Raw genomic sequence first — 18,807 nt, 5'->3', positions numbered from 1 at the left:
CTTTGACTGGGCCATTCTAAGACATTAAAGACCTTTCCAATGTTTCTTATGGGCCATTGTCCTGCCAGAAAATGAAACTGAGCTGCAAAGTTGGGTCTTAACAGAATCCTGTAATGCACACACTGGGGTGCCAATGGGACATAGTCGGTTTAGTTGGTCCAGTTTGCAGTCAATGTGGTTACAGAGACATTTTTAATGTGATGTGAGTATTGGATGGTTGGCGCTCCATTAAATAGGCTATTTATAATGCTGGTGACTTCCTTTACACCAGAATTTCCCCTTGAGAGAGGTTTTATGCCAAAATGTCAGGGTAATGCTCATCTGGGTGGTAAGTATCTTATGAACATAACTGATTGCATTGATATGTATTATTGATGTTAAGCAAATTTGTATGATTATTTATAAAAGAGAATTTCTTTTTTGCAAATGCCACTGTGGCTATATCTATTTTTTGAGTGTACAAATCTTATCTAGTTTAAGTTGCCCTATACTTTCGGTTTTTGCACCTCTTCCATAAATTAATAACTTTTATTACTTGTACTAGTGTGCCCTTCATTCATCTAAAATTAAGTCCCAGAACGCACCAGGTACACTAGATACAGTAATGACTTAATTTGGAGAACTATATTTATCGGTCATTTAATTAACAAGATTCTATCTCTAATTTGTATGGTTACTAGAGAACCCCCCCCACTGAGGTTGGTTTCACTGCTGTCACTTCCTGCACTGATCAGCCAAAGAGCCTTCACTGGGTCACACTGTCCTCTAACGACCAGATATTTCTACAAAGGCCTGTAACCAGTTCTTGAACTGCAGTATATGAAGTGACTTCCTTTCTTGGGCAGAACACAGGGCAAGACAAGTTGCAGGGGGCTCAGGAACAAGGGGACCCAGATCACAGGTTTCCCAGCCAACTTTTAACTTGCTAGCCATTTGCAGCAGAAGGGTAGACCCACTAAAGATGTGTAGGGAGGAGGCCCAGCACGTTGAAGGCACGCCATTTCTAGTTAGTGACTTTCTGTTTGGACAGGATTTTGTTTTTTTGGGTTTTTTACCACAAGGCCTATTTATTTTGCTCATATTCAGTTCTGGGGCATGTTGTCCCATTATTGGGGCAGCTAAATCTAGGGCTATATTATTTTTTAAACCATGCAATCCATACACGCATATATGCATTGATTGTACCAGTTTTGCCACTTTTATACTTTCAGAAATCACAAACATTTCATATTCATGCTGGGACAGGGATTTTTTGCTTTTTACATATTCAAGCAATAATGTTTTTAACACACACACACACAGGACCACTGTTTTACTTTTAAAGAAAAAGCAACTTTAAATTGTAATGTTGACAATGTAGAATATAACCCATGATACTCTGCAAGCCAATGGATTCTTGATGTACAGTACTGCAAGGCACATAAATTACTTTCCCTCTGTCACACAGCAGATGTATTCCCTGAAGTATAATTATTTTTTTTTTTAACAAAAAATTCTTGAAATAGAAATACTATAAAGTTTTCTTATGGTTAAAACACAGGGGAGAAGCTTTTAGCAGAACATGCTATGTCCTTAAAAGTGATTTGATAAATGTATATACGCACACATCCTCAGATATCTTTACTAGTAAGATTTTAAAGGAAAGTAATTACCCTGCTTTAGGGGAAAAAAATGCAGACAAATGTGGAAATTATTGCTTTCGGTATAAAATGCACCATAAAGCTTTCAGCTTTTAAAGACGAAACCCCCCCCCCCAAAAAAACAGTGCGTTCAATATAATAGATACAGATCTGACTAAATTAAAAAACAGATCCCACTAGGATATAGTAGGATCCAGTTGCCTGCATTTATATTAGGAATCTACTGCAGCTTTTCGGCAACCTCTTTTACGGATAAGACAGCAATGTATTAATCTGTGCCCACAGAGGTGTCTATCAGTTATGATTTTCTGTAGGAAATAAATAAAGCTGCCTAACGTGTTCATGGACATTAGAAAAACAACAGGGTAACAATACCAAACAAACTATACAGTCAATGTGGCCATTGAGTTGGCTTCAGTGCATTTTTCCACAATTCTTCAGAGAAAAAAAATGTATATATGTATCTTGTTGCCTCATTAAAAGACAAGTCGGCCAAGGGTGCTAAATCCTCCATCTCCACCACCTCCACTGGGGCCACAGCTCCCTGGAGGGTCATTGTCATCAAATCCATTAGGCCGAAATGAGCAGGAGGCGGAAGTGTTTTGCAGAGCACGAGCGCGGGCGTTAAGTTCTTGTTCCTGTTCCAACAGAGATCACAACATTACAATTTATATTCAAAATATTCTCAGTGCTATTTAGTGTATAGTTTAATGAAGTATTATGAAATAAAGGAAAATGCATTAGAAAATGAAGTGAAAGTCAGCTGCACAGATCAACTTCTATTTAGTGCTAACCAAGTCGGGTAAGGATTGAGTGTGAAGTCTACATGTGTCCGTTGAGTCATGTGATTGTTGGCAAAGCAGCAAAATAATGGGATCAAGCAGACATGGCTCTTCGGTTCAGACAAAGATCCTCCTGTTAATACGCAGGGTCAGTTTTCTGCCAACACACAGATGTTTTGCGTCACTCCCTATTCAAATCTACAGCAACCCAGAGACTATACTGTACCTCAAGCACAGAAGTTGTATAGGGCTGTTATACCTCTAGGTGGCTATAGAAAGCCCAGATCACAATGACTAGTGCAAATCCTTTGCCAGACTTTGGCCCTTTTCTAATTATCATTACTTGTGTATTTAACAGAGGAGAAATAACATCCTTTCACTGAATATGAAGTGTTAGAGCTGCTCTGCTCTCCTTCTCTCCAGCCACCACCTGCTCTCTTGATCTTACTACAACACACTTTCTAAAAGTCTATTTCACTACTTCCCTTCCCCTCATAGCTCCTAGAATGGATTGTCTGCAACCGCTTGCTGCAACCTGCACACCAACCATTTTTCTGAACCCCTTTCAGTTAGGGTTCTGCACAGGGCACACTACTGAAACTTCACTAACCAACGTTGCCAACAATATCCATGCTGCTGAGGACACTATTCCATGCTTATACTTCTTCTACCTTCAGTGTAGCCGTTTCTAGCAGGACCTCTAAACCAGGGTCCAAGGGTCTCTCTCGGTGACCTCATTGCACATCCTTTTGTTCCCCCTACCATAATTATGCAGATGAAACACAGGACTTCATCTCCAGCCCTGATCTCAGCCCTGCTATTCATGCTAAAGTGACACAGTGCCTAAATGCTGTGGTGTACTGAATGGCTGCTGGCCTCCAGAAACGTAACATATCCAAGACTAAACTTCCCCTTTAAATCCCACCTAAATCTACCCCACGCCATCTATTTAACATTAATACTACCACATCACTCTACATACTATTCCCCAAGGCAGGTTGTCTGGTTGTCATTTTAGACCATTCTCTTACTTTCCCAGCCCACACTGCATCCCCTACCAGTTGTTGCTTCTTTCTAAGAAGCATTGCAAATACTTCCTCTATAATAGAGCACTCTGGGAAATGTAGTCTTCCCTCTGTCTATGTGCAACATGAGTGGGGGCATGTACAAACACTAGACTTGCACTTACCTGTAAATATAGGAGATTATCTTTTGTAATTGCATCCATGAGCTCCTTCTGAAGTGGCGGTTCACCATTTACCCAGAGTCCATTTGCTGAACTAGGCTGGATGCAATTTAAATTGCCAAAGTTATGCTTTCTATATATAAGCACATATGCAGTGTCCTTTGGAAACCTACTGGTGATATTTAAAACAGATTGGAAAGATGTAAATGTTACTCTGCTGTCATTAAAGAGAAACCATTCCTTTGAGATATCATTGCATTGTGTGTCTTTGTGTGTCATAACCGAGCTGCCAGTTTCTCTTTCTACCAGCTGACCGTGAGAATAGCAGGATTTCTCAGCATAAAGACATCTTTCTGTGCTTGTAACATTTCTGGCATATGAATAATAATGGCCACTTTCAGATGATGTGCCAGAATGTACCACAACAGAACTTAAAACATAGGGTACTGGGTGTGAACAGCAAAGGTCCTCTGTATTAGAGGGCTTCAGCTTTTTAGCAAGATTCTCACTAACATCGGGGATGTCAGTTTCTAGTGTCCAATCTCCTGGTGAAGTTGGAGAGGTAGTTCTTTCTACGGGCAATTCCAGCACCAAAGGAATAGATACATTATCCATGATCTTACGCCTCACGTGACACTTTGGATCATATGAAAACCGTAGTAGTGTTAGGATGAGATATTCTGGCTCTTCCATGATTTGCATAGTCTTTTTAGCGTTCTGAAGGGAAGCACACTTTTCACAATAATACTGATTATCACCATCAAGTATCTCAGGGGCCAGAAAATAGTTCAGCAAGTCTGTAACAGACAGTGTTCTTTCACGTCTATTGTTTTGGGTTGGCATTTCATCAGACTCAATTGCATTGGCACATACGGAGTTGTCTAAAACGCAACTGACATTCGTCTTCACCTCTTCACATTCAGATATTTCATTCTCAGGCCCAACATTAACATCTTCTGTTGAAGGAGCAAGTGTAGAAGAAGCTATATCAGTTTCTATACAGTCGTCATCATCCTTTTGCTTAGGGGACCCTAATGTACTCTGTACAGGTTTGTCAACTAAGGTAGGACAAAAAGCCAGGGAAAGATCAGTGAAAGCTTCTCTTTTCTGAGAAGTACTTCTGCAGTTCAAACAACAAATATTAGTTTGTAGCTTTCCTCCAAACATATTTTCTATTAAAGATTTTTCTTTATTGCCGCAGCCTTTGCTCCCCTTTGTGCAATAGTGATTAGAAATGTCATCTGAGACTGAAGCTGAAGACTCTTCAACAATACAGTCATGAACTGAAGCATCCAAAGGCAGTTTGGAACAAAGAGCCTTAATGGTTTTCTCTTCTTCATCCAATCTATAACAGAAAGAGAAAAAAAAAATCAATGATTATATGAAATCTGGAATCTAAGAATAATGGACATGTAATTAATCCACCAGATCAGCTACCATGAGAAGACCATATTTTTAACAGAACATTTGAACTAAGTGCCGTTCTGTTTGCAGACAGCACATACACTATATGCCCAAAAAGCATCTGGACATCACTTAGTTAAAGGAATTATATGTGTCACTACATCATTCAATGACCTTCTTGACTTGGTTTGGAGAAGGGCCCTTCCTGTTCAGAAAGATAATCCTGAACACAAAGTGAGGACAACACAGAATTGGTTTGCAGAGATGGGAGGGAAAAACCCATATTGGTCTTCACAAAGCCCTTAACTAATATGAACACCAGTGGGTGAATTGGCAGGCTGCCTATAAACCAGGCTTAACTGCCAAACTTCTTAGATATAAATATAAGCAAATCCCACCAAAAATGTTCCAACATTTAGTGGAGAGCCTTGAGTGAAGGGCAGAAAGGGGCAACATCTTCTGCTGTGCCACTGCAGTAAGTATCAGTAGCTTCACCTTGACTTACTTTATGAAGGAGCTGCAGCTAAACCTGCCACTGCATGTATACAGACACAATAGCTCAGTTTTTTTGTTAAAGTTTTGCTCTTCACTCTACTGTGCTTGCACAACCAACGCAAAGACAGAAGCGGTAAGAGGATCTCTAACTCACATGTACCCTGGACTGGTGCAGTTTTCTGCTAACAGGAAAGTGATAATCACTGGGGGGTGCCTGACACTTGGCACCCCCCAGCAATTTACCTGGTTACCTATAGATACAGTTTAAAAATGGCAGAACCAAAATATTAGGTTCTGCCATACATAAAGGCAGTATAGTAAAGTGCCTAGATTAAGTGCAATATACACACTGGTTCCTCCATTGTATCTGGTTACATTGCTGTGTGCGATTATATATAGTTATAAACCGAGCACAAAGTTTGCAAGCTTGGAACTTTTCTCACATATTCTTAAAGGGATACTGTCACGATTTTTATAGTATACTTTTTATTTCTAAAATACACTGTTTGCCATCTCAGTGCATTTGCCTGAGTCTGAGCTTTCAGAAGGAGCCAGCACTACATATCAGAACTGCTTTCAGGTAACCTACTGTTTCTCCTACTCCCATGTAACTGGAGGAGTCCCAAGCCGGACTTGGATTTCTTTTATTGTTACTACTGAATGCTAGTCTGATATCTACTGGGAGCTGCTATCATGCTACCTTCCCATTGTTCTGCTGATCGGCTGCTGGGGAAGGGGGGGGGGTGGTAACACTCCAACTTGCAGCTCAGCCGTAAAGTGTGACTGAAGTTTATCATAGCACAGGTCACATGGTTGTAGCACCCGGAAAATGAAGGACATGGCTAGCCCCATGTAAAATTTCTAAATTAAACACAGCTTTCAACAAGAAATATGAAAGAGAATAGGTATACATTTACTAAGACATACCTGTCCAAAAGAAACCTGAGGTATTCAGAACAGTCTTGCTGCGATCGTGGCGTGAACCATGGTGGTCTAGAAGCATCAAAAAATGTTTGAGGTGCATAAGCTTCTCGCTGAAAATAAGCAAAAAAACCTTATACAAGTCTGGACAAAAAAGACCACGTAGCAGGGAGTCACAAGAGAATGTATGTGTGTTTGTGGGCAGTGGGGCCCTCTATTAAATGTTGAATAGGGGAGAAACAATTAGTGATGAGCAAATATTTTCGGCAGCCATGGATTCGCAGCAAATTTCCACATTTCACAATCTCTATGTCCCTGCTAAATATTTGCGGTCACATCAGAAAGGTTAAGCAGTACCCACATTTCAAATAACTACACTTAAAGCCATGCATTCAAAATGTTTTTCTGAATGCTTTCCTTCCAGCCAGAATATCAGAAGCAAAGCAACATATAGTTCACAGTGTCATGTATTTAGTATCTCAGAACATCCCAAGATACCTTATAGAGCAAATACCTGAGTGTGAGCCAGGAAAGCAAAAAGGTGCTGCAGTTTCTTCATCAAAGAGTTCGTACCATTCAGATTTAATGATAACACTTGCCTCCTAAAACTGAACAAAAGACCTGTGTTTAGAGCTCTGCAAGCAGTCACATTCTAAACAAAAGATCTTTGATTGACTTTGAAGTGACTAATTCCCAAGAACAATGGAGCTCTTTGAAAGCTGCCTATACATTGTGCTTTAGTCTTGCTTTGTGAGTTGTGCCTACTTCCTCTATAATAGAGCACTCTGGGAAATGTAGTCTTCCCTCTGTCTATGTGCAACATGAGTGGGGGCATGTCTGTAGTTGGTGATGGAAATCATGTCGTTTTCTTGCCGACACCTTTAGGGCTCTGGCACACGGGGAGATTAGTTGTGAAATGCCATCCCACCGGCGAGAATGTCAATCGCCGGGAAAACGGTACACGCGGCGCATCAATTTCCCCAAAATCACAGAAGTTTCCTCTCAAGACGACTAATCTCCCCGTGTGCCAGAGCCCTTAGGGCTCTGGCACACGGGGAGATTAGTCGCCCGCGACAAATCTCCCTGTTCGCGGGCGACTAATCTCACCGTGTGCCAGAGCCCTTAAGGATGAAGACACATAGAGCTACTAGTAGCAGCTACTTGTCATGGCTTTTAAAATAGACAATGCTGATCATTTGCTGATAACAGTCTGAATGTGTTTTTTAGCAGAGGCAATTCTCAGTATTGTCTATGACAAGGTATTTTCTGGTATTTAGTAGCTATGACAAGTAGCTGCTACTAAGTAGCTCCCTCAAGACAGACATATAAAGCATTTTAGAGCTTTCACCTCTCTCTGCCCAACCTGCAGACTAGCCAAAATAAGCTGCATAAAAAGTGTACTGTTTATATCAGAAAGTTGCAGCACAGGAATGAAAGAGAAAAACCCTATAAAAACATTTTTCAATATCTCCACACACAATACATTTTCGTAAAGGGGAATGCTAGCACATATACATACAGTAGGACTGCCAGATGTGCCTCTTTAAATCTAGATTCAGAAAAAACCCACTCACTGTGCCAAAAAAGCAATTCATTTAGATGTGTGCTTCAAATTACACGAGTTTTACATTATCCATTTAAAATTCTTAACCCTTTAACTTCAATTTTTTAATGTACCTAGTGGAGGGCGGCATAGCTTTGTACACAATGTAGTAATTTCATGTCTCACGTTTTACACTTCCTTTGCTTCCTTCAGAGCAGATCTGTTGCCCCAGCCTGCCATAGTGCTAAACGACCAACACAGATGCTACGCTGAACTGTTCTCTCCCAGATTTTACCTGGATTTATACACATGAGGAGAAACAGCCACGTCCGGCAGGAGATTTAGATGTACGTCTTTCCCTACTAATCAGGTCATTTAGATTTTAAAGCTGACAGCAGTCAGGGTGGTAGAAAACTGATCAAAACAGCATCCAGAGTCTCTTGTCAGCAGATCAGAGCTGCTCTACTAGAAACAAGATGTTAGCAGTGTAAAACTGCCAATATCTTGAAAACAAAAAATATGTATTTTACAAAAGCACTCAGAAAATAGCATTTTTTAGTGTGGGGGTATGATTAAGTTCTCCTTTTAACTTCCAATAGATTATGCAGGATGTGGATTTTATAAGAATTTAATTTAAAGAAGGAAAGGTAATAACTAAGCAAGCTTTATCAGAAAGGTATATGTAAGTACAGAAATAAACACTGCTGCTCTGAGGCCTAAGTGAAAAGAAACACATTTCTTTCCTTCTATTCTGTATACATGTTCTTCTGTGTCAGACTTCCTGCTCTCAGAAAAATCCTTTAGAGCATGGCAAGAGACTGCTCAGTTTGCTCCTCTCTCTCGCTCTCCCTCCCATGTTTGCTGTAATCTGAGCTGGGAGCTGTTCCCTGCTTGCACGCTGCTATCTGGAAGTGAAGTCAGACCTAGCCAAAATGGTTGCTGCTAACTTAAACAGAGCAAGCTTCTATGACTGTTTACTTAGGTATGGTAAAGCATTCTGCAGAATAAATATAGTATTCTAGCTTGCACTATTGTCACTAATCTTTTGGCAATAAACTGCTTGAGTTTCCTTCCCCTTTAAAATGGATGGTCTGGATACACAGACCTACATCAGCTACACAAGAAACAAACATGGAGTAGCTACAGTTTTGCATTTTGCCCTGTATAGCTAAAGTGACAAAAATCACAATTGTTTTTGTGATAAAAACAATATGCAAAATGAATGTTCAGTACAAAACCTATACATTACAGTCATCTTGAACAAGGGGTTCATACAGTTTAGTTACCATCAAGTACAAAGTGGCATTTTATTAGAAAAAAAACGAGGATCAATTAAAATATAAGAAATGTTTGCTTTAGTAGGACTCTATAGGAGATGGCTTTCCTGTATTACAGAGCTTTCTGGGTAATGGGTTTCAAGGCAACTTTCAAGAGCTACATGATAATTCGCAAATGTTAAAATGAGAAACGGCAGACCATGTCAGAAAAACTTACTCGGTAGCCATAAAGAGAGCTTGTAAAACGCTGTTCATGTAACATGTGTTCCCTAGGTTAATGAGCCCAGTTTTTCCAGTTTCTGATTTTCCTGACAATCTGGGTAAAGATGCCAAAGTACTTGATTGAGAAGTCCATGCACTTTGATTTAGCGTTAGTTTAATTTTTTCTTCAGAGGGTTTCGGCAGATCCTGTCATAAGGAGAAAGAAAAACAGCTCCCAAACTGCTTCTGAATCCCCATTACATTGTCTATAGTGACTTTATCATGAAATTGCTCTTTGCGCTGCCCCTCAATAAAAGGGGAAAACAGAATCACCTTAGCACCCACTATTAAACAATTATATTGTACATGCACCAATTGAAAATTTGAAACCATTATGTGGGGGTGAGCACAACTTTCCCTTTTTTGCTATAGCTTAACACCAGAAGTGACCAGCTCCATGTTGTAGCATCACTTTTTCAAAGGGAAACTTGGGCTCACGTCTAAACAATTTAAACCATTAGGCGGGGTTGCAATGAGTGTATGACCACAAACTGTAAGCAGCCCTCTACACATTATACATTTATCCTCATATGTAATAAAAGGCACTAGGTTTGCCCAGTATCATTAACTCATAGCAACCAATTAGATGTTTGCTTTTAAACAGGTGAGCAGTAAATGCTACCCTTGCTATGGGTTACAGCTCGTGGGCAAACTTAGTGTCTTTTATTACATAATCCCATAAGACATTTTGCTCCTGAAAAATGCCATCCACTTTAAACAAAACAAGGACTATGCAGCATGTAAAACGTTTAAAAAACAAAAGAATTCCCAGATAAGAGTGTATGACTGGCTCAGATGGCCAGTTTAAAGGAAAACTAAACCACCAGAATGAATACTTAACCAACAGATAGTTTAAATTATGTTAAGTGACCTATTAAAGAATCTTGCCAAACTGGAATATATATATCATATCAGTAAATATTACCCACACATCACTTATGTGCACTACATCATTTCAGATGATCCTAAGATACCATGCTGGACAACAGATTAACAATATGAAGGTAAGATTTACTTTGTATAGAGGGTCTGCCTATGTTATCAGTTACCTTAAGTGCTTCTAGAATAGGCTCATAAAGGTCTGGAAATCCAGAAAAATGGTAAATCATACAGTGCATCAGCTCAGCAAACTGCGCTAGGAACGTTGTAATTGTTGGTAGACCATCATTCTTAAAGGATTGGACCAGACTCACAACATGAGGAACAACCTGAATCAGATGGAGACATCAAATGTCAGTTTAATACATTTTTCTGCAATAAAATATAATTTATTTTTTGTACAAACTAAAATGTTCTGCGCTGTGTTCTGTTACAGGATAGATCTACTTCTCATAAACTGACATTTTAAAGGTGAACTATGGCTCAACAAATAAACAGTATAGACATGTTACACCATATCTTCTTCTTTAACAGATTAAGGCCCCCCACAGTCCCATCTTCTTTTCTGCCGATTCACAGCACATGTTCTGTTACCTGAGTTTAGGTAATGACTCACAATATGATGTATGGCATAAATACAAACTAAAATTCAATATACAGTATGGGACCTGTTAACCAGAATGCTCTGGACCTGGGGTTTTCCAGATAAGTGATCTTTCCGTAATTTGGCTCTCCTTACCTTAAAGGAGAAGGAAAGGCTAAGTCACTTGGGGGTGCCAAAATGTTAGGCACCCCCAAGTGACTTTAATCGCTTACCTTGTACCCCGTGCTGGTGCCCCTGTTAGGAGAAAACAGCACCAGCCCGGGTACCTGCGAGCGAGCACTTCCTCCTTCTGCCTTCGTTTTGCCAGGACGCCACGACTGGCGCATGCGCAGTAGAGTGAAAAGCCGACTTTTCTGTTAAAGTTCGGCTTTTTCTCTCTACTGCGCATGCGCGCGAACGCGAACAGGAAGCGCCGCAGCTACCAGCACGGGGTACAAGGTAAGCTATTAAAGTCACTTGGGGGTGCCTAACATTTTGGCACCCCCAAGTGACTTTGCCTTTCCTTCTCCTTTAAGCCTGCTAAAGAATCATTTAAACATTAAATAAACCCAATAAGATTGTTTTGCCACCAATAAGGAATAATTATATCTTAGTATCAAGTACAAGGTATTGTTTAATTATTACAGAGAAAAAGAAAATATTTTTTAAAAATGTAAATTATTTCTTTAGAATGGAGTCTATGGGAGATGGCCTTTCAGTAATTCAGAATTTTCTGGACAATGGATTTCCGGATAACGGGTCCCATACCTGTACAAGGCTAATAAGTAATTAATTAAAATTCACATCACAGGACAGCATACAAACCAGTGTTTTCTGCATCAGAATTGATTATTTGCCCTGTAACATCAGCTTCTATAACAGATATAATCTCACTTTTTCCTAATGTTTGGAATTTTTTAATGATCCCTAAGGCCAATGGCACACTGGCTGCAGCCTGTGTGAAGACAAATGGAACAGATATCTGTGCGAAAACACAAAATCATGCACTTTCATGCCGATATCCGCTCCGTGTGCGCACAGTTCCATGCCATGCCTGTCAGTGTAGGCAGCGGATGGGAGCACATCAGTTTCCACCATTGGCATAAGCTTAGATTTTAGTAGCAGCCCATAGATCAATCAGGCTTGCAAAAAATGACTTAAAAAAAGATCAAAGATGACCTGCTGTGAAGTCTGAAAGCAGAAATCATTACTTTTATAGGACTGCTCAACCTCTGGGTTACTACTGTAAGAGCAGTATATAAGTATATATCAGTATATAAAGTACAGCATTTCTAGCCATAAGCTTTTAATGTTTTACTTCTCCTTTACTTCTCCAAACTTCTAGATGTGTTTGCTTTAACACCACTAGCACACAGCCATTCTGATTAAACTGACACTTTATCGAGTAATATTTACCCTTGAAGGGGATGGCCTAAAGCTACATGGTATGATCCACCCCCCACATTATTTCCCTCAGAGGTAGGAGGGCATCATTTTTATATTTAGGTGTTTGTTTTTCAACACCCATAATTTAATTAAAAGGCACAAAGTTTGCCCTACTGCAGTAACCTGGCAAATGCTGCCGATTGGTTGCTTTAGGTGGTGATGCCTGCAAAATACCTTTTTACTACATAACCCCACAAGACTTTAGTTTTACCCCATACCCTACACATCCTGGATATGGATATTTGCGCAAAGCAACCAAAAGGATACTTGTGCTTATTACTCTAACAACACCAGAGCATAAAAAGCTAACTGCTAAATGGCTACTATGGGTTACTGGCTTGAAGCAGGATAATACAACAACCCCTTTTTAAGTGGTTTATTTATAGGAGGGCAGTGGCCAGGTGGGGCCCAGTAGGAACCAGTTCCCTCCACTTCTGCAAGCATCCTGCATTTCTGTTATCGTGCCAGCACTAGAACAACTTGTTGTTTATATGACACAGGGATCCATTCATGAATGGATCTAAAAAGTATTAGTGAGGAGGAATTGCACATGTTTTTGCTATGAATCCATAAGAGCAGGAAGACAAACTTACCATATGGAAAGCCTCAGGAGAATGCTGAAAGCTAAGCAACATGTGGGAGAGGACAGCCAAAGCACCAGGCCTTACCAAGGGAAACCACAGTCTATGAAATACCTGCAAAATGTAATGTACACTTTTAATCAATAACACAGAATGTTTTAGTTAAAACAGTGCTGCCCACTCTATGCACATATGACAGATGTCTAACACTGTAAGAGTCCCCTATAAGAGTAGAATTATACCCCCCTTTTCAACATGTTCAATGAGTAGGGCCTTGTGCTGAATATACTTTTTTCAACTAAACAGGGCAAAATCTAAACTAAAGAGTGAAGATGTTTTCTACTTTGAGGTTTGTCCAAGCAATAGCGAACCAAATCAGTAGAAGCCCTCTGTATACTGTAATAAGCTGTTTCTCATCACAAAGCCTTAGGGCAGTGGCAAATGGGGAGATTAGTCGCCCCACAACAAATCTTCATTGCCATGGGCGACTAACCTCCCTGCAATGCCATCCCACTGGCTAGAATGTAAATCGCCAGTGGGATGGCATACGCGGCGGAGCAATTTCAGTGAAATTGCGGAAGTTGCCTTGAAATCGCGCCGCCGCGTATGCCATCCCACCGGCGATTTACATATCCGCCGGTGGGATGGCATTTCGGGGAGATTAGTTGCCCGCAAACAGGGAGATTTGTCGCAGGCGACTAATCTCCCCATGTGCCAGAGCCCTAATAGGTGAGAACATACATGTGAAAAGACTGCTTAGCAAAACCAAATAAAAGGAACATGAAGAAGCAGAGGAAGTGGATTAAAATACAAAACAATAGCAATACCATATACCATATTCTTTTAAACATGAAAGTAATTGCAACTGACTGGCTTGCAAAGGATACTGGGAGCTGTAGTTCACCAAAATATTAGAATGCAAGATAGACACTGCTCACAATACTAAATATTAAATAAACTCAATAGGACGGTTTTGCCCCCAATAAGGATTAATTATATCTTCAAGTACAATGTTCTGTTTTATTATTACAGAGAAAAAGGAAATCATTTTTAAAAATTACAATTATTTGCTTATAATGGAGTCTAAGGGAGATGGCCTTTCCGTAATTTGGAACTTTCTGGATAAGGGGTTTCCAGATAAGGGATCCCATACCTGTACATGCAAATATCTCATACTACATAACTGATGTTGCAATCGGGATTTCAGCTACTAGAGGATATTGGGTGTCACACGTTAGCACATATGAGCTGGAGAAAAGCAGGTTTGATACTCCTGCCATGAGAACATTTTCTTGCAAGGTGTTGCATAATACTGTTACATATCAAGTAACACTAATGAGCATATATTATTTTAAGGTTAGACAAAAATTAGGACACACACATATTGACTTGTTAACAGCAGGTACACATAACCACAATTTAGTTATGTATTAATAAAAATATGGATCACCACAATATCAGTCCAATCAGGAGTGAACGTTAAGGATGGATGTTCTAGATTATTTTAGCCATGAGACTTATGGGAAAAGCTTCAGATTCTTACACACCAATTCAATTTTCTGTAAAGTGACATCTATGAGGATAGTAAATTTCTGTACAGCTGCTAGTCCTTTCAGCAAAGCAATCACCCAGGTCTCCACATGTTGAGCAAGGGGCCAGGATAACCAGTCAATCATCCTAAAAGAGGGCACAAGATGTCTTTAGTGTAATTCATCACTAACACTTTCTCACATTGATTTTAAATTCCACTCTTAAGCAACATGTATTCATTTATCAGCAACCAGGTGATTCTGTAACTGTGGGGCAATTACAAACAGGAAGCTCTGACTACTGCTACAAAGGCAACAAAAACACCTGTTCTGCACTGAAGATTACCACTTGAAAAAGGCATTACCCTGTACTGCCTTTAATACCTGCCCCAGGTAAAAGAAGACATACACTTGTATACATAAAAACACTTTACCAAGTGCTGCTGTTTACATGGAAGCAAGTAAGCATTTAGCAAATACAGAATGAAAAACAGTTATGACTATGGCATATAAAATACATTTGTTGTTGTAACATCTTTAGAGGACACATCCCTGCTGTTCTGTACAAACATAATGTAAAGGTATATACAATATATATATACATATATTTAGATTATACCTGCAGAGAGCCTGAGTCATACTTGCATCTTTCACATTGGGGTCAGTGGTCAAACTCCTGATGAGGACAGTGATCAGCTGTAAGGGAATGTGCTGAACAAGGCTGGCTAAAGACACAGAAGGTTCGAATGAAGCATCTGGAAAAAAACACATGCTATTTGATTTCAGAGGTTGAAAAAGAAACCCATATATAGCACAATGGAACATTTACTGGATCCTTCTGTATTGTAAGAATTTTTTTCTGTTTCTAAGACACTGTAATATAAGTTAGTTATAAATTCAATAGAAAGTTTTATTATAGGTGGCAGATTTAAAGAAAGAAAAACTGTTTTTATTTTAACCTAAAAAGCAATTTATTATACAGGTAGTACACTGAAACAGCCAGGAAACTGCTTTCTGGTCCTTAAGATATTAAGGTGCCCATACAAGCTAAGACCTAAAGGTGGGCGAAATCAGATTAATTCGCTCAGTTGGTCCTGGGGCCAAACAATAAAATTAGAATGACGTGTATAGGTGTCCGTCAGTTCGGAGACCGATGCGGTCCCCAATCCGACTAATTTAAAATCTGGCCGATTTCAGGCCAGACATAGGTAAGGCAGGCCCGTCGTTAGTGCCCATACATGGTCCGACAAGCTGCTGAATCGGTCTAAGGGACCGATATCGGCAGTTAGGATCGGCTCGTGTATCGCCACCTTTAGTTAAAGGAATAATATCCTGATCAATTATGGATGGAGAACATCATTGCTTTCTATATGTTCTCTCATGCCCAAGAGATTGTTCAAATGAAGGAATTCTGGATTAAGTGCATGACCAAATCTGATGCTTTACAGTCAGATGATTTTTATAACATGTCCAACAATTTTAATTATTAAAACTATCTGATACATAGGTCAAGTCATTAAACTATTTATTTGCACTTCAATTATTGCCAGAACATGGACAACTGTTAAAAGAATTGAAAACAAATTATGGAAAGAGAAAAATAAAAACACATTTCCTTCAGGAAAGCCTGTTGGATGTTTAATAGATCTGCCCCCCTGGTTATCTCTGAAAGGAAATCCATGCAAATCAATACATCCAAAATGATTGTTAGGAAGTAATATAAAAAGGATATTATACTTTTTAAGTTACAGTGTAGAGCATGCTACAGACTTGGCGCCTTTACCAATACAAATGGGAAAGGAAGGGAAGTGATACAAAAATGATGCTGAAATTGACTGAATACATCTGAACAGAATGCGCACAACAGATACTTACCTGTGGATGATATAATTGCGAAAACCTCTTGTAGCGATGGAAGCAAAGTGCACGGCTCAGCCTTCCAGATATTTTGAAGCAAATTACTAACTTTGGTAACTTGAGAAACATATTCACGCAGCTCCTTTTCAAAGGTTGATATACACTGAAAATGTCCAATTGTCCTTACGAGTTGCTGGCAAAATGCGATGGACAATTTCCCTTTGGGAATGCACTGCACAAAGTCAGTGAGCAGTTCACTTAATCTTGCAGCTACAAATGGCTCTGGCCTTTCACAGACTATTCTCAACACTTCTACCTGTAGGACTGAAAATATATCTAGAATGGAGGGACAGCTCATAATCAGTTTCAACCCATTATGGATATAGTCTAATATAGCAACATCCTTGCGCTCTAATGATCTGTATCCTTCTTGCAGAAGGCTCAAAACAAAGTTCCTGTTGAAATAATTCTCAAATTCAGACCGATGGTATCTGGCATATGCTTCCAACACCTGGTGTCCAACTTGTTTCTGAAAGGGATCCTGTCCTTCCAAGATTAAGCGAGTAGTAAGGCTAAACATGGCCTTGCATTGTTCTTCACTGACTGAATTTTCAGCTGATTCCACAACTTTCTTTACTATGACTTTTTTCAGATTTAATGGATGCGAAGAGGTCACCAATCCTTCCAGAATCTTGTCCATTGTGAGCTGGAGAGATTGAAATGCTGCATCTGCACAAAGATAAAATGGAGTCACAGAGGAATTTTTGTAAACATGTAAAATGGTGGGCCCTATAGGTATAAGTACCACTTAGTTAAAAACGTATTAACCCCCAGCTATTTACCAGATGTGCATGATTATAGTTTTAACTAACCGGAGCTTACAGGTGCCACAAGGTTACTATGTACATAGGATAGGAAATTATTTTGTGTTAATGGTGTGGAAATAGTAGAACAGAACTAGAGGTTAAGTGCACTGCCTATGACATTTGAGCACAAGCCATAAACTGAAGGCAGCAACTCAGGATACTGTAGTTAATATCCCCATGATGACTAATTTGTTTAGTCAGTTAATCCCATGGCATTGCCTACTATTGAACTGAACCGAGACATAGGCCAGGAATTGCTATAGTGAAACACTGCCAACATACTACAAAGGAATTACATGAGATAGCAACTGAACAACAACGATACTTTGTAGGGAAGTCAAATTAAAGCTTCTGACAACACCTAAATCCTATGTTTTCTTTTTATACTCTACAATAGGTTAACTAAACCGAAAAGGTTCAGTGCCACAACCTCTGGTAAACGCTAGTCTTCATGTCTTTTACTGAGAAACTAATTGCCATATACATCTACAAAAAAAAACAATAAACTCAACCTCTGTTGTTGTTGTTGTTATTATTACTATTATTAACATGTATTCATGCTGCCCGACAGTGCCGCTTTTCGAGAGACATTCACGATTTCCCTAACACGACCGCAGTCCCGGATCGCTACTTACATGTCCCGCAAAGCTCTTAAATTGCAAGCTCCTTGCCTCCTGTCTCACAGAAAATCCCGACGCCGCAAGTCTCATCACGCGAGATTGTGACATCATGACTACACGCAAGCGCAGTGACGCGCACGTAGTCGCCCAGTGGGCGTGGTGTGCGGAGACGGCGTAACTCAGCGTTGCACATTTGAAAGCCGCTAGTAAATGGCTGTAGGCTCACTGGGAATCCGGTTTCCTCTGCTCGCACTTATTTTAGTTATTTTTTTATGTTGGTTGCGTGCTGTGCCCTGTGCCCTGTCCCCTGTCCCCTGTCCCCTGTCCCCTGTCGGTTCACAGTATTTATTCAGAAGTCATTAAATTGTCTGCTCAGAGCTTGTAGGCAGTAATTCCTTTGTGGATTCCATTTAACCCGTTTAGAAGCTGCGACGTGCCAGAGAGTTTAAAAAATTAGGGTGTTCAGAAAATGTAATCTTGAGTTTTGTGGCTTTTTATACAATGGCGTCGGAGCGTCCTAGTATTTTTGTGCAGAAAAGGGGATGTTTCGGTATTTTTTTTTTTTACAATTCAGGGACAGAGTAAGGGTTAATTTTAGATTAGACTATAGGTAAAATTTGTCCAAAAGTGTTTTGTCTTTATTTCCTCTGGCCCTAACTTAGTGAATTATGTAAATACTAGAACAATATTTTACATTTTAGGGACAACATATGGGCTAATTTAGGGGAATTTTCCTGGCTGCCAGCAATACTGCCTCCATCAGAGCGATGAAGAGTACATATGCTGAGGACTTCCCATACCAGTCAGTTTAACTGAAGAAGCTGCTCGGATGAGTAGTGAAACGTCTTCAATGATTACTTAACAAGTCCAGTTGCTTTAGATTTATTTATACTAGATACTCCATCAGAGCCTTTTCTCCAAATTTGTCCAAAAAGGA

General features: G+C 39.7%; 1 protein-coding gene across 2 annotated transcripts; it reads right to left on the bottom strand.

Annotated features, from left to right (window-relative positions):
- Positions 1-1,175: 1,175 nt before the first annotated feature.
- Positions 1,176-18,006, bottom strand: usp38 (ubiquitin specific peptidase 38). Of its 2 annotated transcripts, none has more exons than XM_004911130.4 (11): positions 17,886-18,006; positions 16,403-17,113; positions 15,147-15,282; positions 14,546-14,675; positions 13,011-13,112; positions 10,559-10,717; positions 9,466-9,656; positions 6,943-7,036; positions 6,435-6,541; positions 3,612-4,953; positions 1,176-2,278 (listed from the first exon to the last, which is right to left on the bottom strand). In XM_004911130.4, the coding sequence occupies exons 2-11, from the start codon at positions 17,082-17,084 to the stop codon at positions 2,117-2,119; spliced, it is 3,105 nt and encodes a 1,034-aa protein (XP_004911187.1). In that variant the 5' UTR covers positions 17,085-17,113; positions 17,886-18,006; the 3' UTR covers positions 1,176-2,116. The 2 variants fall into 2 exon arrangements, with proteins under 2 accessions (XP_004911187.1, XP_004911188.1); XM_004911131.4 differs by lacking the exon at positions 17,886-18,006 and adding an exon at positions 17,763-17,876.
- Positions 18,007-18,807: the final 801 nt, after the last annotated feature.

This window comes from Xenopus tropicalis, chromosome 1 (assembly GCF_000004195.4).
Source record: "Xenopus tropicalis strain Nigerian chromosome 1, UCB_Xtro_10.0, whole genome shotgun sequence".
In the NCBI taxonomy this organism is placed as follows: Eukaryota; Metazoa; Chordata; class Amphibia; order Anura; family Pipidae; genus Xenopus; species Xenopus tropicalis.
This window is presented reverse-complemented; position numbering and strand designations above follow the sequence as displayed.

Coding starts and splice junctions, on each gene's coding strand:
- usp38 (XM_004911130.4), bottom strand. CDS start 17,084: ATGGACAAGATTCTGGAAGGATTGGTGACCTCTTCGCATCCATTAAAT. Junction 9,657..10,558: donor CTATTCTAGAAGCACTTAAG/GTAACTGATAAC, acceptor TCCTTATGACAG/GATCTGCCGAAACCCTCTGA. Junction 2,279..3,611: donor ATAATCTCCTATATTTACAG/GTAAGTGCAAGT, acceptor CTGTTGGAACAG/GAACAAGAACTTAACGCCCG.